Raw genomic sequence first — 23,189 nt, forward strand, 5'->3', positions numbered from 1 at the left:
GAAATCGATTGATTTATAGATTACAGTTGTGAGTAATTCCAGTTGATAAGTTTTAATAGTTTGATTTTATAATTGGCCAATATCAATATTTAATTATTTTGCTAATAGGAATTAGAATCAAAAGATCATAGTTTTAGAGACTTCATCAAAATTGGTACTTCTGATTATGTTAGCGATCGTAGTGCATAGGTTGAATTGAAAGTGTTAATACTTGACCGAAGGATTGAACATTTTTTTAGTTACTCACTCTCTAGTTTATTTGTTTTTGAATTGATTTGTATTCTTTGAATGGTATGAGTATGGTGGACTGAACGTATACCCTAGACTTTTAATTTATTGATTAAATCAACATTTTGATATTATATATTTACTTCTACTTTAGTTATTATTCAAATCAAACAATCATTTTTTCTTAGATAGTTTATTATAATTAAGCGGAGATCGACCCGTATTTGCTAAGTCTCTGCTAACAACAAACACTGTGCACTTGTGGTATTAATTTTTAAAATCATCAAGGTTGTGGCGTTGTTGCCGGGGAGACGTCTAAATTCTGTCGCTTTTGTTTAATTATTTGAACTATTTCTACTGTCTCATTGGAACTTCAAGTTACAATTGAGGCAATCTCATCGCACTTCTTTTCTTTGTTTCTTTTATGCCCATGTCCAAAAGAATAGGTACTCCAATTCCAACTGATCCTGATATTGAGAAAACCATCCGACAACTGAAAAAGCAAAAGAAGAAGAAAAAGCAGTCTAGCAATTAGGGAAATCTACGGAAGGTCCTTCAGAGTCAATCATGCCACCTAAGTCATTGAAACCTTATGGGGTACCTTCCCCTAGTAGCATTTCCACAGGTCCTACTATGCCCACCATAGAAGCGGGAAACTTTGATATCAAGCCTGCCCTCATCTACATGATCCAACAGAACCAATTTGGGGGGCACCCATCTGAAGACTCTGCCAATCATCTATAACGGTTCCAACAATTCCGTCGTACCGTTAAGCACCAAGGGGTCACTCCTAATCAGTTGAAGGTCATGGTCTTCGAATTCTCGTTAAAGGACAAGGCACAGAAATGGCTGAACGATGTTAAAGAAACTGAGTGGAGTGCTATATCTGAAGCATTTATGAAAGAGTACTACCCTCCTACAAAGACTACACAAATTAGACATAAGCCTGCTACCTTGCAACAAGAACCTGATGAGACGTTGAAGGAAGCATGTAATAGGTTCAAGGATCTGCAGAGAGAATTCCCACACCATAATCTTGATAAGTGGTTCATCACCCAAACATTCTACAATGGTCTAAAACCCCAAAATCAAGAGTACAATTAATTCATCTACAAGGGGTGTTTTCCTAGATAAGGAGGTGGATGAAGGGTATAGTTTTCTGGCCAACTTAGAGGCAAATGGTCATAGTTTTTCTAGGACTATTACGAAGAAAAAGTTGGATGTTGATGCATAAGCCCTATTATCTTCACAAGTAGCCTAGTTGAGCATGAAAATGGATGCACTAAAATCTTCACAGTCTAGTACTCTTCCTATGAGTATTAATGCGATGTCTTCCATGGGTCCTATTACCTCTTCTTAATGGTGTGTGGTGTTCAAGGCCACTTTGGTCATGATTGTTCCTACAATCAACCTGACCCGAATCATATGAAGCATGCAAATGATTTTCAGTTGAGACCTCCACATAACCCATAATCTAACACATACAACCCAGGTTGGAGAGGTCATCCCAAGTTTTCCTACAATAACAATAATGTTCAGAACCCTCAACCTCTGCCACAAACATCCTACCAATCACCTCATCAAAACCCACCACAACATGCTGCTAGACAATAATATTACCAAGGGGCTCCTCAAAACCCCCCTCCTGGTTTCAATATGCCTTCACACAATGGCCATCAGCAGCAAGCTTCTCAGATTGCCAGCTCTCAAGAGCCTACCATGTCTAATTTGATAAAGATGATGATCTCTATGCAGAAGAGTCATGAAGAGAGAATCAAGGAGTTGAAAAACACTTCCAAACATTTGGATACTCAACTTGCTCAAGTGGCCAGAAATAATGTGCAAACGTAACCAGGTCATCTTCCGTGGCAAGCAATTCCCAAAAAAACTGCTAATGCCATTACTCTTCGAAGCGGTACATAGTATGATGCCCCACTTATGCCTACTGATGATTCACCACCGCCAGTCCAGAATGATATAGTGGATGAAAATGAAGGTGAGGATAACTCAAAAACTAACATTGAGCAAGGGAATGTAGATGAAGTAAGGAAGCAAAAAGAGAAGGTTACTGATTCTCCTACACCACCACTACCTTTTCCCCATAGGATGCATAAATCCAAGGTCGATAAAGAACTTGATAAGCTCTTGGCCATGGTCAAGAACCTTGAGATAACAGTTCCTTTTACTGATTTAATTTCTCAAGTACCCGTGTATGCTAAGTTTTTGAAAGATATGATCACTAAGAAGAAGGATTTTGGTGGTATATATGGAGTTGCTCTAACTGAAGAGTGTAATGATGTATTGCAGAATAAAATCCCTCCAAACTCAAGGATCTTGGTAGTTTTTCTATCCCTTGTCATGTAGGTGCTTTATTTATTGATAAGGCTTTATGTGATCTAGGAGCTAGTGTATCTGTTATGCCTTTATCTATCTGTAATAAAATGAACTTAGGAGTTTTAAACTGCACGCAGATTCCTTTGCAGATGGTAGATCAATCTGTGAAATATCCTCTGGGTATTTTAGAGGATGTACCTGTTAGGGTTGGAAAATTCTATATTCTTGTTGATTTTGTAGTACTAGATATGGAGGAGGATAGTCAAATCCCTATCATCTTTGGTAGATCTTTCTTATGTATGCTGGTGCTGTTATTGATGTCAAGTCCGGTTCTCTTACTTTGAGTGTTGGTGATGATACTGTGACTTTTAAACTTACTAATGCTATAAAGTCTCCTATGCTTGAGAACACTTGTTGCAGGATTGATGTCATATAGGAGATTGCTGGAGATGATGCTCCTCGAGCCTTATTAGATGATCCGTTGGACGTTGTTCTTGCTTTTGGAGCCTCAAAAGGAGAAGTTGATGATGAAATAGATTCTTTGCTCCCTGATTTGGCTGGCTTTGACACTGATGAGGCCGAAGGTTTTGAGGTAATGCAAATCACTTGTTCCACTTCTGAGCCACATGTTAAGAAGGTAGAATTAAAACAATTACCCTCTCACCTTAGGTATGCATTACTTGATGATAATGAGAATCGTCTTGTGTTTGTGAGTGTTAAACTTGATGATAGCCAGCTTTTAGATCTCCTCACTGTGCTTCGCATGCATAAGAAAGCTATTGGATATAACATTGACGATCCTAAGGGTATTATACCTAAATTTTGTATGCATAGAATAAATCTGGAAAAGAACCAGCATCCTTGCATACAACCACTGCGTCGTTTGAATCCTAATACGCAGGAGTTGGTGAAAAAAGAGGTAATGAAACTACTTAATGCAGGCATCATCTATCCCATTTCTGATTCTAAGTGGGTGAGCCCGGTAAAAGTCGTTCCTAAGAAAGGATATTTAAGAATAAACTATTTTCATACACTTAATAATAATTCAAGAATAATATTTTAAGAACAAACGCTTTCCAAACACTTGAATAATAATTCAAGAATAACCTTTTAAGAACAAACTCTTTCCAACCACTTGAATAATAATTCAAGAATAACCTTTTAAGAACAAACTCTTTCCAACCACTTGAATAATAATTCAAGAATAACCTTTTAAGAACAAACTCTTTCCAAACAACTTGGATTAAAAATAATCCCGAAAACAATTCTTCTTATCACCCCTTCTATTTTGCTAAGTCTGTACACCCCCAAGCTAGTCATCCCATCACTGAGCTATATCAAGGGGTAACTATAATTGCCAACAAGTGGACTTTGAATTCTTGATATTAATCAAGCGGAAATAATAATAATATGACTTGTAAGTCATGAATAAACCTCCTTTCCTCATAAAAACTTTTTGAACATTCAAGTTCATAAAAACCAATCAACCTTTCCTTGTAAAAATAATTTAATTTTCCAAAAAGGATAACAAAACTTCTATATAAAAATGATTGATAAAATCATTCCTTCTTTTCACTTCCAAGAGTGAATAATAAAAATTTAACCATTTTAAACCAAATTTCTAAACCAATCCAACCATTAAATCAATAAACAACTTTATCACATAAAATCATATTTCAAAAGATCTAGCTACATAACGTACCTTGATCTTGCACAAAAGTATACTAGTATCTTCACTTATTCTTATACTTGAGCTTTCTCATAACCAACCAATATGTAATTTACCACATGAACTTAATTATGAATTTAAACATGAATGACCTATCATTAGCATAATATTTTTGAGTAAGAAATATGAAAATATTTTTCTTAAACCAAAGAAAATTGAAATTGAATAAGAAATATAAAACTAGAATAGATAGGAAGAGAAAGAAGAATTTGAAGTAAGAGTATGGATTCTTCAAAGTTTTTGTGTGGAAAAGATTGCTTAAGGAAGGGGTATTTATAGGAGTAGAATAGGTAGTACTTAATTTAAAAAATTAAATAGTTTGTAACCTTCACCATAAATTAGGAGATTAAACCAAAATTTGTAACCTCCATCATAAATTTGGAAGTTATAGGAAAACAAAACTCCCTCCAATCACCATAAAATCACGTAGGAATATATGGCCCCCAAAAAAAAAAATTTTGGTTTTCTGGATTTTTTTTACTAGGATTTAATACCAAAAGCTTAACAAATCCAATTTTGACGCCATATTCCCGTCGAAATAATTAAAAAATCAGTGAAAATACTAAAATACCCTTTGCTTAAAATATTTATTTTAGAAAATAAATATTTAATTATTTAAATAAATACTAAAAGTATGGGGTATTACATTTGCTTACCGCTGAATGCCTTTTGGTTTGTGTAACGCCCCTGCTACGCATTTCAAAGATGTATGATGGCCATATTTTCAGATTTCATTGAGAATATCATGGAGGTATTCATGGATGATTTTAGTGTTCATGGTTCTGACTTTGACATGTGTTTGCATAATCTTTCTAAGGTCCTTAAACGTTGTTGTGATGTTAATTTGATCCTGAATTGGGAAAAGTTCCACCTCATGGTCAATGAAGGAGTGGTACTTAGTCATCTTGTTTTTGAACATGACATCCAAGTTAACCGAGCAAACATTGAGGTGATTGAGAAACTTCCTCCTCCCGTGAATGTCAAGGGAGTGAGGAGTTTTCTTGGTCATGTGGGTTTCTATCGTCGTTTTATAGAAGATATTTCTAAAGTCGCGAAACCCCTAACTCAATTATTGCTTAAGGATGCCACTTTTGATTTCACTGATGCGTGTTTGGAGTCCTTTGACAGGATTAAGAAAGCGCTGATAACTGCTTTAATCATACAAACTCCATATTAGGATTTGCCATTCGAGATTATGTGTAGTGTTAGTGACTATGTCGTGGGAGCGGTGCTGGGTCAAAGGAAGAATAAGGTGTTTCATATCATCTACTATGCAAGCAAAACCTTGGATGGAGCTCAAATGAACTATGCTTCTACTGACAAGGAGCTCCTTGCGATTGTTTATGCCCTTGATAAGTTTCGAACCTCTCTCATTGGTTCGGAATTCAATTTTCACATTGATCATGCCGCATTCAAGTATTTGTTGGCCAAGAAAGAGGCGAAGCCGGGGCTCATTCGATGAATTCTTCTTCTTCAAGAGTTTGATTTGGAGATACTAGATAAGAAGGGTGTTGAGAATGTGGTTGTCGTCATCTCTCCGTTTGAGGTTTGAGTCAAGATCGGATGGCCCTATAGATGATTCTTTTCCTGATGATCATGTCTTTCCTGTTTCTACTCAGTCCCCTTGGTAGGCAGACTTTGCAAATTACTGCGTTGGCGGTTCTCATCCTCGTGATTTGACCTATCAACAATGTAAGAGGTTATATCATAATTCTAAACAATTCTCTTGGGATGACCCTTTTTGTATCGCAAGTGTGCCGATGGGCTCTTTTGTATATGTGTTGCTGATTGGGACACTCATGGTGTTTTGAAACATTGTCATAGCATGCCATCTAGTGGATACCTCGGTCCTAATGCAACTGCCCATAGAGTTCTTCAAAGTGGTTTTTATTAGCCCTCTATATTCAAAGACGGTCATGCCTTTTGCAAACATGTGATGAATGTCAAAGAACGGGCAATATTTCTAAGAGGCAAGAGATGCCACTAATTGGGATTCTTGAGATTAAGCCCTTTGATGTTTGGGGCATTGATTTTATGGGACCATACCCTTCATCTTGTGGGAATAGATATATATATTGATTATGTAACTAAGTGGGTCGAAGCTATTGCATTGCCAAGTAATGACTCTAAAGTTGTTATGAAGCTTTTCAAGAAGATCATCTTCCCACGCTTCGAAGTCCTAAGAGTTGTGATTAGTGATGGTAGTTCTCATTTTCATCAACGGACTGTTAAGGCTCTTCTGAAGAAACACGGAGTTACTCATAAGGTCGGCTTTGACTATCATCCTCAGACGAGTGGTCAAGTTGAAGTTTCTAATCGCCAGATCAAGAGAATCCTCGAAAAGGTGGTCAACAAGTCTAGGAAGAATTGGTCATTGAAATTGGATGACACTTTATGGGCATTGCGCATGGCCTACAAGACTCCATTAGGGACAACTCTGTATCAGTTGGTGTATGGAAAGGCTTGTCATTTGCCAGTTGACATGGAGTATCTCTCTGCTTGGGCCGTCAAGGAGATCAATTTGGATTTTGAAGCGGTTGGTTGAAGCGCTACTTCTTCAATTGAATGAGTTAGATGAGCTTCGACTTGAAGCCTACGAGAATCATAGGCTCTACAAAGAGCAAACGAAGAAGTTCCATGATAAGATGATCCAAAAGCGAGAATTTAATGTTGGTGATAAGGTCAACTGTACAATTCTAGACTTCGGCTTTTTCCTGGACAGCTTAAGTCATGGTCCAGACTAGAGATGGCAATGAGTAGGATCTGGACAGGGTCCTTTAGGATCCAGATCCGATTTTTAGGCAAGGATCCAGATCCTACCCAGACCCATTAGATAATAAGAATAAGGCTCCAGATCCAGATCCAGATCCGTATGGATCCTATGTATTCGGGTCCAAAACGGATCTTTGCCTATTTTGTTCAAACTAGCCTAATTTTCACAATAATTAAAGATTTTAAATAATAAAGTCATCTAATATCAACCAAAAATTACATTTAATTTCTAAAAAATAACCATTGCAACCGTTTACAACTATTTAATTATCAAACTGTAGATTAGTCAACTATTTCTGAAAGATTAACAACTGTCAACCGATTTTTCGAACTCAATAATCCAGTAAATTGCACATTAATTAAAACAATAATTCGAAATTCAAGAAAAAATCCGTTATTACAAGGAATAACTAATATAATATTTAATAATAATAATAATAATGTTATAAGAATGAGTATACGGATCTGGATCCAGGTAATAATTTAGGACCCGATCCAGATCCGTTTTTTCCAAGGAGGATCCAGATCCTACCCGGATCCATATGGTCTAAAATTTAAGGATCCAAATCCGTAAAAAATGGATCTGGATCCACGGATCCGGGGAGGGTCCATTACCCACTACCATAACTAGCTTGGACCTTTTAGCCAACGATGTGAATGAACATGGAGCTATTGAAGTTATTAATGAGAATGGAGCCAAATTGAAAGTAAATGGTCAACGTTTGAAGTTCTACACTGAGGGTGCGTTCATTGGGAAATTGGAGACAATCTACCTCACTAAACCTCCTAATGATGAATGATTTTGAGGTGAGACGTCGAGCTCATGACTTTAAAAGAGCGCTAATCGGGAGGTAACCGAGTTTCTAACTCTTTTCTTTGCTCGATTTTTAGTTTTATTTATTTAGTCTAGTTTAGACAATAACATAAAATGAAATAAAAAATAAAAAACGAAAAATGAAAAGAACAAAAATATTTTTTTTTGTATTGAATTCAATATTTTTTTAAGGTTAGTTATTATTTTGTTTATTTCTTTTTTTTTGTGAATTCATTTGAATTCTCTTTTTTCTAGTTTAGTTAGTTTATTTTCGTAATTTATTCTTTGTCTTGGAATTCACTTGAATTCTTTTATTTATTTGGTTTGTTTTAATCCACTAACGACCTAAAAATGTGTTGAGTTATGTTTGTCGTAGTTTGCAAGCATGTGTAGGAAGTGACACGTTTGGTTCAATTAAGCACTCCCAAGTTGTCGCGAGTTGTTGCTTAAGCCGACACACGAAGACCTGCTGAGCGCACAACACAACGCTTGTCTGACCATACCCAGCGCCCTATGGGCCTCACATGCTGCACAAGGCAGCTCTCACCCAGCCCGCTGAAAGGTCAGCGTTCGTTGGCTTACACAACCCAGAGCAATGAACTTCCTGCTGGTCTCGCTGGCCTGCTAGCGCTCACTGGCTCGCTGATTGTTGTTATGGTATATATATATATATATATATATATATATAATATATATATATATTATATATATATATATATAATATATATATATATTATATATATATATATATATATTATATTATATATATATATTATATTATATATATATATATATATATATATAGATGAGAAGAAGCGCAGCACGTACATTGAGAAAGAAAGAGGGACAACAACACTGCCGCACAACTTCTCCCTCTTCAACGAACTGCCGCGCTTATCTGTCGCCTAGCCATTGCACCACCTGCCGGCAACTTGACCACTGCCAATCCATCACAGCAGCACCCTAACTGCCGCCCAAACAAAAGAACAAAAACGAATCCCTAATTTTGACAATTGATTTGGGACTTATGTTTTTTCATTGCTGATGCACTATTTGGAGTAATATAAGACTTATTTGGACTTCTTTGAATTTTGTTATGGGTTTTACACCCTATTCCTAAGCAACGAGATATAGTAAGTTCAAAGTCATCAACTTTCATTCTTTATTTCCTATACATAGAGTGATTTTGATATTAATATTGGTGATGCTATTATTTAAGTGGCTAAGTGAGTTTATGATGACTCGTTCTTTATTGAAATTGTGAATTCATTGATTATTTTAGTCAATTTCAATAGTAAGCGCGGTAATTAGTGAATTGATTTGATATTACTCATTGAAGTTGGTGAATTGGGTCTACAAGTTCTCTTTGGTTGATTGTTATCCCCCTTGGTTAGCATCATGAAACCCAATTAAAGAGACCTTTCCAAATACAAAACCAAGACTAATTCACTAAGCACCACCAAAACTACTAAAAAGAAAAGATCCCCTCATCCACCACCCCGTTCGCCTACACTCGAGACAAGCCCTCCATGTTCCTCACATTTCACTTTCCATGGTTAACCAACCTCAACAAGACCTTTCCACCACTCTTAGAAGACGCCGAATCAAGCCTACACCTTTGCTACTCTCCTCATGATGCTAAGGAATTAGGGGTTGATAGTTGCTTGCAATAACTTACCCAAAGGCATAAATTTTCAAAGGTTCTTAATTTGAGAGAGGAGGTCTATCCGATTTTGGTTTTGGAGTTTCTATCTTCTCTTGGAGTTGTTTCAAAGAAGAGTGTATCTCCTTCTCTATTGGTGGTTTGAAAAAGAAAATGAGCCCAAGTAAGGTCAATGAGATATTTGAATTGCCTCTTGAAGGTACCATTGGTCCTGAGTCATGTAAATCCTTGTGTGAAGATGCATATAATAAGAGATTTGCTGCAAAACATTTTTGCAAAGAGGTCATAGGTCGAAATGATTGGTAAGTTGGTTTTACAAAGTCCTTTGCTTTTGTGAACCCTGCTATTCGCCTCTTGCATCGGTTTCTGTTATAGGTTTTCTACCCTAAAGGGGAAACAGGACAAGTTGCTAGCAATGATTTTCGCATGCTATGGTGGTTTGTTCATGGTGATCCATATCAGATGGGTCAACTCAATTTCGGACGGTTCTTGATTGTCGCTTTTATATGGGAGAGAGATCATGATACATGCTCTATCACCATGGGTAGCTTTGTTACTATCTTTGCCAAGCATGTTAGCGTTGACTTAACCTCTTCTGCAACATTACCCTCCTATGCACTCCTTGATATTCCAAAAATGATGAGCCATTATAAACGGTTAGTGACATGTGGTGCCACTTTCTATGATTGGTTTGTTAAGGGAGAAGTAAAGGATCCTAAGAAGGTTGTTTATGCTTGTCTACCTAGTGATGCAACCCGTTTGAACGATCCAAATGCTTTGTTGTTTACTCCTGGTGCCTCCTCTTCTATTCCTCCTCTAGTTAATGATCCTTCTACCGACGTTCTTGACTTATTTGCTCACTAAGCATATGTCCCCGGGATCAAAGCACTCTCTTGGTCCCTGCTCACCCATACTCTCGTATGCCTCGTTCAGAAATCTTTGATCCTAGTACTCAACTTTTCACACCAGTCACTACAAGAGAATTTCAACTCTTCATGGATTTTTTTGCTAGTTTATCTCAAGATGTGATTGATCACTTTAGACTTGCAAAAAAAAATTAGTGGCGATTGATTCGGAGATTGTCTATTTACCACGTCAATAAGGAGCTTCTAGCCCCACTGCTTCCACTGCTGACTACTGAACACTCCTCAATAGACAAGGCTCGTATGGAGTAAGCTTATTCATTTCTTTTCCCTTGTTTTATGTATTTTCACAGTGAGGATACTATGTTTCATTTAGCTTGCGGGAGGAATACTTATCTTTACTCGCTTTCATAATGTAGTTTTTATACTTTCATAGGATGTTGTACGGTTTATACTAACTCATTAGGGGTGGGAATTTACGTACAACGAAAAAAAAGCACTGCTTTATTAGTTGCATATTATCTCATATTAGATTTTATCTCATTTTAGTTGCATCTATGGGACTATTGCTAGCACTTGTTAAGAACCTTGCTGATATTTCACTATAATTCCTAAGAATAATTCATCTTGTTCATGATTCTCCATAGCATGATTATTTTGTAATTGATTGTTTGTGGTAAGATTGATTGATCTCTCTCCGGCTCAATTTAGCTTTATTGTGCAGACAATCTGAGTGAGCTTTTATGCCTGATGAACTGACGTATCTGTGTCAGTCTTGTTATTTCAGGTGTGATTAATTCCTCAATTGTGGCAGTGATCTTAATTTTGACTTAGTATTACTTGATATTTGATAGTGTGTACATTTTGAGATGATTGAGGCATTTTATTTCATGATCTTAGCTCCAAAGTATTCTTGTATTCATATTATCCTTTCTCTAGCATGTCGAGCCATTATGACCATTCTTGACTGAAATCTACGTTAAAAACCTTTGATCTCATTTGATTCTTGTCCTAAATTTAGCTTGGGGGAGCGGGTATTAATTTTGTTTTGGTTTGTATTGAATTAAAGGACTCTATTTGTGCTTTAGATGAATGGAAAAGCATGTTTAGTGAGCTTGGAAATTGAATTGAAAGTTTGGAAAAGGAAAAAAGAAGAAGAAGAAGAAAAAACAGTGAAAAATGAATTGAAAAATAAGTGAATAAGAGTTGAGAATAGAAGTAAAAAAAGTTACTATTGAATTTCTTGAATCGAAAAAGTTTGGTTATTTTTGGAGAATTTTTAGTTGTTGCGTGGAGTTGTGACCTTTCTTGGTTACGTTGTTTTCAGTTATTTGATGCTCCCCCTTCTTGAATCATCCACCACAATTCCCAAATTATTTCCCATACTCTTAAACCTAAGCCTCATTACAATCCTTAAAATTTCTCTTGATCATTAAGTATTGCATTGTTGAGTATTAAGTGAGTCAAAAAGTCAAAGTTAAAGAGTATGTGCTTCATCTGAGTCGATTTGATTTAGGTTGAGTGTCATTGTTTCCCGCTTAAACACATGAGAGTATGAGTGCACATAACTATACTGAGGTCTATCAAAGTTTGGTTAAGTCGAACTTGGGGGAGATGGTTTGCGGTATGATTGGAGAGTTGGTTGTGTTACATGACATGCTATGCGGCTTTGTTCGAGTTTGTTTCGATGCTTGGCTTGTGTAGTGATTATATCTCTCGTGCTTTCAATTGAGTATTTGGCTTTATCGAGTCGCATTTTGTAGGTCATCTTTCTTTTCCAATGTTTATATCTTATTGCTTGGTGACAAGTAATGGTTTAGATTGGGGAAATTTGATAAATAATTTTTATATAGAGTTTTTAGGCATATTTAGGTTGCATTTTAGAGCATATTTTATTAATATAGTTGCATTTTAGCTACCATTAGCATGGATTACTATTATATGCTCTATTACCCTTCGCCTATGGTTTTCTTAATGTTTCAGGTAGTTTCATAGCTATTTGGACGTTTTCGAAGCAATTTTGGATGAATTGAATAATTCTTGTAAAGGTAGTTGATGAATGGTGGCTTCTGATCGATGAATTTATGTTCGTGGATGCTTCTCGTCCTTATAATCATATTAAGTGAAGGAGATTCCATGAGGATCGCGACATATCTTTCGAGAGTGAATTTGAGTTGAAAACGAAGAAATGCATTAGTTCCAAAGTGATAAAAACCGACACATGTTCACGCTTTTGATTGTAACTAGAATTTTACAAATCGGATTTAAGTGATTCAAGTTGCGTTGAAAGCAAGACTTGAATATCTTCGTAAGGTAAGGTCACAGGCTTATAGACAATGCCTATAACTCAATGTACAACCTTCGAAAGTTGACCTTGCGAATATGTCTGCGAACCAGGTCCCAACGGGTTGCTTCTTCTCTTGCGTCTGCATTGCTGCCTGGCTCGCTAGCCAGCCAGCACCCAATGTCGGGCCTCGACTCACCTAAGTGCTGACATGAGCTTGTGGTTGTCGTCGCTACTATCGTCCAATCATCAAACTTATTTTATTAGTTTACTTTCCTATTTTCTTTTCTTTCACTCATTGAGAGATTAGATTAGAGGAAAATATAAAAGGGGGAGATTTATTTTATTTCTCTCGCACACTTTTATTCCTAAACTCTAGTATTACGTTTATTCTTCATCTCTTTCCTTGGAACCCTAATTTTTGCTTCTCTTCCATGAATACAAGTTCTAGAGGTATTTTCCATTGCTTTCTTCTTCACTAATATTTGCTATTATTTTCCTCTTTATTATTGTTACTTGTTATTATTGTTTTCATTATTTCTCAATCATGAATTTTAGGTTATTATTGATTTTGCTTTAGTTATTTCAACTATGAGTGAGTAGTCTCTTTTCTGGGGTAAAGTGAGGGAAGCCATGTTTATACCATGATTTTTATACTTTGAAATCGATTGATTTATATATTAGAGTTGTGTGTAATTCCAATTGATAAGTTTTAATAGTTTGATTCTTGTTATTGGCCAATATCAATATTTAATTATTTTGGTAATAGGAATTAGAATTGAAAGATCATATTTTTAGAGGCTTCATTACAATTGGCAATTCTAATTATGCTAGAGATCCTACTGCATAGGTTGAATTGAAAGTGTTAATACCCGACCGAAGGATTAAGCATTTCTTTAGTTACTCACCCTCTAATTCATTTATTTTTGAATTGATTTGTATTCTTTGAACCGTATGAGCATGTTGGACCGAAAGTACGCTCTAGACTTTTAATAATTGATTTTTTAACAAGAATAATACAACTATTTCTTGTTCTCTCGCAGTAATACAAACTTTTGATTATTTTTTGATAATACAAACTTTTGATCAAAATTCCTCCAGTAGGGAAATACCAATTATTAACTTGTTGTAGGAGGTAACAAGTTGAGGTGGTTCAAGTGGATGGCGGGTTGGGGAAGGAGGGAGAAAGAAGAAAGATCATTTTGTAATTTTTTTTGACCTGTCTTACAGTTTACAAGTCAACTTAACCTACTGGAGGAATTTTGATGTGATGTTTGTATTATTAAAAAATAATCAAAAGTTTGTATTATTGCGAGAGAACGGGGAAAAGTTTGTATTATTGTAGCTAAAAAATCCTTTAATTTATTGATTAAACCAACATTTTGATATTATTTGCTTCTAGTTTAGTTATTATTCAAATCCAACATTCATTTTTTCCGAGATAGTTTATTATAATTAAGCGGAAATCGATAAAAATCCTCTCCCTGTGGGATCAACCCGTATTTGCTAAATCTCTACTAACAACAGGCACCGTACACTTGCGGTATTACTTTTTAAAATCATCGCTCACTAAGCCCTATAAAATGACTACTCACTCATGATAATAATAAACTCAATAAACATAACGCAAGTAGAAGAATTCATCAAATTAAACAAAGTAAAGATGAATACTGAATGATTCAGGAGCAATAGAAACGAAATCTACGAACTTTATAATATTCAAAGCAAAGAGTTAATATAAAACTAGAGAGAGAAAACTAAGTGTTTTAACCTAAAAATGCAGAATTATAGATGGTCTAATCAAAAATTCTAAAAACCTATTTATAATTTTTACAAAATCGGCTAAAAAATGGCAAAAAACTACCTTCCCGAAAAACCACCCAATCAGGCGACGATGTTCTGAAACTACGACAAAGAAGTAAATTCGCCCGGTCAACCTGGCATGGATGCCCGGTCCGGTGCATAAGTATTTTGGATCTCTTCTCTCCCGGTTGACCGAGCGAACAAGCCTTGGAGTTTGCTAAGTTTTGTGGCTCTCCCGGTCGACCAGGCGAATGTGATTTCTCGTCATTTTCCTTGCAATCTTCGTCCAAATAACTTGTGTAATATCTCAGTTCTTCTGTGGGCCATATGTGACCATTGGACTTTCCTTCCGCAACTCAAATAAAGGCACTAAACGCCTAATCTGCATAAAAACATCTAACACACGAAAACAAGTCCAAACATATCAAATCACCCAAAAAAACAAGCTCAAAAGAGCTCAAATCGACTATCAAAGCTAAAGGAATAAGATAAATAGTCTATATAAAAGAGACACGTTAAAATCCCCCAAGCTCACCTTTTTTTTGTCCTTTAGCAAAACCATGACAAGAACATGAATATGATTGTTTCACCCTTTTAGATATGAAAACAAAGATCAAAACTTTTCAAAGCTCAAATTCATTCAAGCAGGCAAAATTCAAGTTCAAGTGTTCGGATCACTCTAACCATCAATAGACCAGGCAAGTAATCAAATGTGGTTGCCTTACATGACATGCAAATCTCGAAAATATGCTCACAGGTTGTCACTCCTCTTAATTTTTGTGACAGGCATAAAACGTGCTCGAACACTCACCAACCCAACCATAATAACCCTTCACACTCACAATCTCATGTGTTTATCTCTATTATATAAGCCAAGGGAGGAGGTGTGGTGTCCTCGTTTGAAGTGACTAGAATACCCTCTAATAATTTAAAACAATATTTTTTTTATGTAAAAAATTTAAAAATGAGAAATCAATGAAACTTGCCATATGAGTAGGTCAAAAATAGAATATGCAATACCATTAAATTGATAACTTGACAAACTAGATTGACATAATCAATTCAGGAAATCAATTAGAATCTTCCACAAAAAAAAGTTTGCAATATGTCGCGATAACATAATATTTCATATTTACAAAGTTCAAACAATATAGTTTATTAACATTTATAATTGTTAAAGAACTATATTAAAGTCGCGAAAAGAAATTATTAAACCATCTACCAAATTTTTCAGTGACGGTATTTAACAACTAAAAATCATTCACTTCTAATTTAAAAAGATAATAACATCTACAAAAGAACCTCGATAATTTACATCACTACCAAAATAATTTTAGATAAAAAACATGTCCATTTGTATATACCTACCTAAGATTGTCACGCACGCATCGCGTGCATATGCAACTAGTATATGTATAATGTCACTCATCCTATTCACGTCGACTCAAGTAGCGAACGTACTCTTTAACTTTGGCAATTTGACTCGGTATCAATTCAACAAACAAATAACATATGCTCAAGAGGTCTTTTCGGGGTTGTAATGGGGCTTAGGTTAAGGTAGGGAAAACATTTAGGAAATGTGATGGTAAAGCCAAGAAAGGAGAGTAATTAACACTAATAATCAAGATCAAGTAGTGAGGTCTAAACCAACTCCGAAGACATCAACACACATCCAAAACATTATCCCACTATGCAAAATCACCAAACACACAACAAACTGTGTTTTCAGTTTACTTTCTCATGATATTTTTTTTTCTTTTCATAACAATGTGAATGAAAGAACAAGGAATAAATGTACTTTTTCAACTTTTCACACTTTTGTACTCTCCTTTGAACTAACAAACACACTGGTTTTCTTTTCTTTTTATTTTTCTTTTTCTTCCAACCTTTAAACTTGCAATTCATATTTTTCCAACGAACCACCAATATCAATTCATCATCACAAAACCATCCTAAGCTAATGCTCCCCCAAGCTAGGCTTGGGATAGTAATCAAACATAGGGCTCAAGGCTTGTAATGTGCTATAGTAACCAGAAAAAAAATCATTAGGCTCAGCAGGGCTAGAGTGGAAAAAGAATCATGAAAATCAAATTCAATGCTTAAGAATAATTACAAAAGAACGCCTCTATCACAACATATGAAAATAATGCCAAAGTCAAGATTGGAACGCTAGTGAGGAACTAACACAAGAATAGACTGTATATAGAAATAAATCCATGGGAAAGAATGAATCCTTATAGTCTACCAGTTCAAGCATGCAGTCAAGGTAAGTGTGTTATCATCAAAACTCACTCAAGGTCAAGACAATTAAAGGCCACACTCCAGCATCACAATCTCAAGTGCCCAACTATCCAAATAAAGAGCTAAATTATACTTTCAAAGAACATCACGAGGCACAGGGAAGCAATCAATCCAATCCAGTCAAATCGTATTTTGGTATTTTTTTCAGCAATATTTGATTTTTTTTATTTTTTTATGAAAGTAATGAAACTAAACTAATGACACTAAAAAGAAGTAAAAATAGAGGCGTGTACTTACAAAAATCCTCCCCTAAACTGAACTCGGCAACAGCCTTATTGCGGCAAGAGGGAAAGATAGGACTCACTCATCATCATCAGACATATCTGCAGTAAAACCGCCACCGGTAGTACCTGCATGGCCAAAATCAGCATGGCTATAAGTACCATCCCCTGCATGGTTAGTGGGGTTAGGTACCTGTGGTGTGTACCATGAAGGATGGGTAACATCCTGGGCAACAAGCCCCTGGTTAAAAGTAGTCATGGTAGATAGGGTACAGGGCATGACGCATGTCAGACTCCACGGTGATCAACCGTGTGTCCAAGGAAGTCAGGTGAGTCTGAATGGTGGCATAACCAAGCTCAAGTCGGCCCATATGTGAGGTAAGGGATTGTCGTCCCTGCTTAAGGCGGGTAAGGACCGCCATCAAAGGATCTATAGGTGTGCAGGAGGAGGAGACTTCCCGAACGGGCTGCCTAGGATAGGTCCGTAGAGGTCCCCGAGCAATGGGCTCTTGACCACGCATAGGAAGGAGGTACGTCCCCACACCAGATTCTAGGCGGGTCTGAGCAAGGTCAGGAAGAAGGATAGTCTCCTTCTTAGCAATAAACCACCTAAATTTGTTGGCAGATTAAGTGGTTATCCATTTAGCATTGGTCATATAATCAATACCAATCTCAGCGGGACCAGCTACGGCATTGCTAATGTCAGGGCTATAACCAAAATGAGCAGCAATAGCGGTAATGAGGCCACCTAAAATAGTAGGTTGCCCCCTAACACTACCATCATTAAACAAGGCAGTAAATTAGCGACAGTCCGCTTCTGTTGGGACACAAATGGGTAGGGAAAGACCCAAAGTAATCAAAATTGGGAAACAAATATCTACCCATCAGAAAAATCTCTTGTTTTTGACAGGAGTGGGGCTAAGCACGCCCCAAAAAGTGTGAATCCCAAAAATCGATGTAAGTAGCGAAGACTAGGAAAATGGATATGGTATGCAGACATATGCTAGGTGTTAACTTCCTACCTCTTCTCCGGTGAATGCTGTCCACAAGGTATTAATGTGGACATGGGGAGGGGGACGATTTCATCAGTAAGGAGGAGGCCAAAAATAGCAGCTAATTGGCGTAAGGTTAATTCTCGGTCCTCATTCATAAGGCAAAAACGAAAAAGTTGATTTTTATTCCCTACTTCTAGTGAACTCAAAAATTCAAGCGTAAGATGCTTGTATGTCCTGAAAAACATGTTAAACATTGCTCACAATCCCAATTTCTCAAACAAAGTCTTAGTTTCATCATATATACCTAAAGCATGCAAAGAATTTGTATCAACAAAACGGGTGGGGATTATATTCTGATATTTCAATTTATGAATTCTTTTTTGCTCTGAAGTTTTAAAAATTACCTCTGCGTAAGTTTGATCTGGTGGAATTTGGTTGTTTGATTCCCCTCTTGTGCTTTGTCTCCTCTTGTTTGGCCTTGACATGGTGGAAAAAAAACTTGTGAGAGGAGTGAATTGAAGTGGGAAGAAGAAAACATGGGGTTTGGGTGAATTTTGGTGTGAGAAAGATGAAGAAAAGTGATGGGAGGTGAAGAAAATTGAGTGGAAAGATGAAATTTGTGAGTGGAGAAAGGTAGGATGGACGTTGGTTATGGAGGTTTTGAGGAGAAAGAGAGAGGGTTTTGAGAAGATGAAGAGTGAAAGAGATGAAAAAAGTGAAAAAAGTGAAGAAGGGAAAAGTAAAAGGATCGGCAGAATTAACTAGGAACGCTGAATCGGGCTTCCGCCCGGTCGACCAAGCGAAAATTTCTTCCTTGATTTTTTAGTTATATCCTTATCACAAAGACCATACCATCGAGGGTGCTTTTGAAGATTATGTTGGCTGAACTTCCACCATCTACCAGCACACATCGTAGAAAGCAATTACTGATGGTCAAAGAGATGATTAATCCATCATGGTATTCTTCGTCGCACACATTATCGTCGTCGAAAGTGATAGACATTGCTTCCAATTGGTGTTCATCATCGGACCTGCAAGATTTAGGAACAGTGGACGAGGGGGATCCCTCTATGGCTAGCCTTTTGGTTGCTGAAGATGTTAGCCCACAAACATCTGATCCACTAGAGATTACGTTTATTACCTTGACGTGAGTAGGGGATGCATGCGGGTTTAGCTTAGAAGGATTTGGCTCGAAGGACGCCTTTCCCTTGTCATTAGGATATCTTGGAGATGTCTTTTGTTCATCATGAACGTGACCTCTCGCTTGAGTGCGATGCACTCTTCCATCTTGTGGCCATGATCATGGTGGAATTGACACCACTTAGTTTGGTCTTTTTGAGTGTTTGGACGATCATTCTTCCTCGACCAATGGGCAGGCGCTCCGATCTTTGTTACTACATTAACGACACCTCCGACGTTGACGGAGAATCCATAGGATCCAATGTCAAGGTATGACGGGTGATCCGCCTTAACCTCAGTACCTGCATTTTCAATTATATCGTTAACATTGTGTACCTGATTAGGACGGTTGTAGGGATGAATCCGCCAGTTATTTTTCTTGGGGACAAAGGCCTTGTGATCGCTCGCGCTCTCTGACACATGGCGAGTGGAGATGGTGTTGAGAATGGCATTGTCTTCCTCCAACCGCATCTGAGCTAATTCCCTTGATTTCACCTCTTCGAACGTGGAAGACGGGTACTTTGTTAAACGGTTGTACAGCTTCGAACGAAGGATGAGACCTTTCCTAAAACATTCAATAGTAGTCTTAGTGTCAAGATCTTTAATTCTAATCATCTCTTTATTAAAGTGATTATAATAATTGCGAACAGGTTCTCTTGGTCCTTAGACAATGCCATAGAGGTCGCTCGTCTGCTTATCCAGTCTACGACTGTCTTTGAATTTATCATAGAATTTATTGACCAAGGTTGAGAAGTTGTTGATGCTTTCGGGCTTAAGAGACCCGATCCACTTGAGAATTAATCCGGTCAAGGTAGCCCCAAAGGACTTGCACATGCACACTTCAACGAGATGTCATGGGATGGACGCAGCCACATTCTTTGCTTCTACTGAGCGACGTGCGCAGTGGGGTCGGTTGATTCGTCTTATGTGGCAGTGAGGACAGGAAGATTGAGATTCTTTGGGGGCGATGCCTTTGAAATCTTCTCAACAAACGGTGACGCTGCATAACCATCTTGATGCTTGACAACGCTGGGCATGGTTTCCCCGGGGAGCTGAGACATAAGCTTCATCAAGCGTTAATTCTGCTACTTGATCAGGATCATCCGCTTTGCCATAGGGTCTTCATCTCCATTCTCGGGAGTCTTATCGAGGTTACCTCTGTCTTGATTGTTCAGGGGAACGCTGTTCACAAAGCCTTCGACGTCGTCTGACTTGGTGTTGTCGAAATCAGTGAGAGGGTTTATGAGGGGAATATCATCTATACTGACGCGATGTCGGGTCATGGATGCTTTCGTCGAGGTCAATTCTTCTTGTAACTTTTGGATCTTTTCTTGCGAGGATAAGAAGTGAGAGGACAGTCGTCGTTGGCTTTTCTCATTTCAGTTATCTCCGCCTTCATTTCATCATAGAGTTTTTGCATTTTGTCAATGCTCATTGGTGCGACCATTTCGATAGAGTTTGGAAAGAAGTGATTGATCTGGTTGTGGCCCATGGCGGGGGCCAAATTGTTTATGCTGAATTTCGCCTTTGCGACGTAATCCAATATGGGGACAACGACAACCAGACTTATGCAATGAATAGTATGCGAATACGAAAAGTGTATTTTCAGGGGAGCGACATAAAGAAATGTTGATGCGGAAAACCCCAATAAAGGTGCGTAAAGCCGCGGGTGGAAGTGATTCCACCAATCCACTATATGCAATCGTCAATTAGAGTGAATGACAATCAGTTTAACTTATGTTAGTTTATCTAAATACAAAGGGTGTTGAATGGAAAATAAATAAAAAAAACTGGGGATCTTTAGTGTGAAGTAACTAGGAGATGAGAGTTCTGGTGTGTGCTTTTTGAATGAATCTTCTCTCAGCTTCTTCTACAGCTTAAATACTCTTTACACAGTCAAAACCTCGTTGCAATGGACCTCCAAGGATCTCATAGGTAGCTCCGCACGATCCCTGTTCAGTCTCAACCGAATCCCTAGCTTGATGCCACTTTCCCCCTAGCTTTATTCGCGTTGGCAGCCTAACAAATTATAACACTGGTCATTCCTTATCTTTCGGACAATCGGTTTAGGACCTTGACTCAGTCAGACGTCAACGTCAGCCGTTGGAGCGTCAATGACCTTGCTTCATTGCTTAGCGTCATCCTAAAATTTTAGCCATAACACCCTTCAATTAGGCAATTTAAGCTTGTTTAAACTTTAGTTAATCTCAATTTTCTTGTGGATCGACCATTGACTTACCTTTACTTTATCTTTAGTAATTGCTTGTTAGGATTATAAATATAATTTGAAAAGCGACTTTTGGTGCCTTAACAATACACTAAAAATCTCTCATCAACTTCCGAGAAAATAGTCCTTCTATCCTTAAATACTTTCCTATTTTTCCATTTATATATGTTTGTCCCAAATACATTTTTAATTTCCTTATTACACTCATTTAAATCTAATCTACCTTTTATGTTACTCTCTTATTTATTAACAAATACTACCTCCGTACTTTTTTAGTTGCACCATTTGGTTTGGTGGCACTATTCATCAATCAACTTTGTTAAGTTATCTCGCATTATTATATAAGAAAAAACATAGTCAAGTGGGGTCTTGTTAGATTCGTCTCAATGCGAGGATTCCAAATATCAAATTTTTATATTTTTTACTTGCACCCAATAAGAGATATTAACGTTCAAAGAATCGTCTCGGCAAATGTGAAAAAGCAAATGGTGCAACTAAAAAAATACAGAGGTAGTATGATAATATATAAAAATAATGGGCCACAATCTCTCTCCTCGTTAAAGAATTTGTAAATAATATATCAACTCTAATTTTTATTCTAATTTTATGCAACTAAGGCCCACTATAATACTTCTTCAGTTTACCTTAATATTTGTAACTAAAATAATGAGAAACCCTTTGAAAGACAGAGTGAGTATGAAGTAAGCAAGCTTTGTAAAAAGGTCTTTATAAATATTTGTTTCACAGTTAGTTCACTTTCCTTGTCCGTTTGTGTAACACCTCCACCCACAATGTGGAACAACCATATCTTCGCCTTCATTTCCTCCATACTAACACTCCTTTTTCGTCGTCTCCACCATCACAACCATCCCCTTTCATTTTCTCTCTCCTTCAAATTCGCGTCAATTCCTCTCTCTCTCTTTCCAAACCTCAATCGCAAACCCTTAGAATCTCTACACCAATGCTTAACTATACAAACAATCCCCAAATCGAAAATTTTGACTTTGTTTTTGGTCTAAATTCGATTCTCAAAGTTGATTTTACAATTACTTTTAATGCTTACATTGTTAATTTTCAACTTGATTTATGTAGTGATTTTCCGACTCTCTTCCTTGTGTCTTTCTCTTGCTTCTCGGAGAAATTTCCCTCCAACTGCAATTCCAGCGTCAAATTCGAAGCTATCATACAATCAAATTGACCTCCTACAACAAGGCTTCAACAAATGGTAACGTCGAACTTTTTTCTCAAAAGATTAGAAATTCTTGCGTACATTTCTCTGTATTCTTAGTGTGTCGCTGGTGCGCCACCTTGTTTAGAGGCGTTTTCCCCATTGATGCCCCGTCGTTGCTGATATGATTTTGTTGCTGCTTCTCGTGCTTTTGGTTTAAATCTATTTCTTGTTCTTTTCCTTCTTCAAAATCTTGAAAGAAATGCAATTAATTATTTCTCACATCCTAGGGCTGGCAATCAGGTCGGGTTGGGTCAGTTTCAGGTTGACCTGATTTATATTTCAGGTCACTTACCCCTGACCCAAACCCGACCTGATTTATATTTCAGGTCGAAAACCTCAACCCAAACCCGACCTTATATTTTTCGGGTTGACCCGAAACTAACCCAAAATGACCTGAAATAAAAATCTAAATATCCAATGGTAAAAAGAACTGCTAGTTTAATTCAGAAAGGTACTATACATGTAACATGTTTAAGTTCCAACAATCAAAGCCGGAATTTTCAGGTTGAACTTTGAAGTGAGTTTGGCTCGGCCCAATATTATAA

At 37.1% G+C, this 23,189-nt stretch overlaps 2 protein-coding genes and 1 non-coding gene across 3 annotated transcripts; 2 read left to right on the top strand and 1 right to left on the bottom strand.

Moving 5' to 3' along the window:
- Positions 1–1,159: 1,159 nt before the first annotated feature.
- On the bottom strand, positions 1,160–1,265 carry LOC125494087 (small nucleolar RNA R71). Its single transcript, XR_007270481.1, has one exon. It is a non-coding gene; the product is annotated as a small nucleolar RNA R71 (small nucleolar RNA).
- A 901-nt stretch (positions 1,266–2,166) lies between these two features.
- On the top strand, positions 2,167–5,468 carry LOC104893548 (uncharacterized). The gene is made up of 4 exons (XM_010679664.1): positions 2,167–2,518; positions 2,593–2,891; positions 2,999–3,368; positions 5,020–5,468. Exons 1-4 carry the CDS (start codon positions 2,167–2,169, stop codon positions 5,466–5,468), a joined length of 1,470 nt encoding a protein of 489 aa, XP_010677966.1.
- An 18-nt stretch (positions 5,469–5,486) lies between these two features.
- LOC104893547 (uncharacterized) lies at positions 5,487–6,836 on the top strand. Its single transcript, XM_010679663.1, has 4 exons — positions 5,487–5,707; positions 5,911–5,962; positions 6,045–6,174; positions 6,358–6,836. The coding sequence occupies exons 1-4, from the start codon at positions 5,487–5,489 to the stop codon at positions 6,834–6,836; spliced, it is 882 nt and encodes a 293-aa protein (XP_010677965.1).
- Positions 6,837–23,189: the final 16,353 nt, after the last annotated feature.

The sequence above is a fragment of the Beta vulgaris genome, chromosome 5 (assembly GCF_026745355.1).
Source record: "Beta vulgaris subsp. vulgaris cultivar EL10 chromosome 5, EL10.2, whole genome shotgun sequence".
Taxonomy (NCBI): domain Eukaryota; kingdom Viridiplantae; phylum Streptophyta; class Magnoliopsida; order Caryophyllales; family Amaranthaceae; genus Beta; species Beta vulgaris.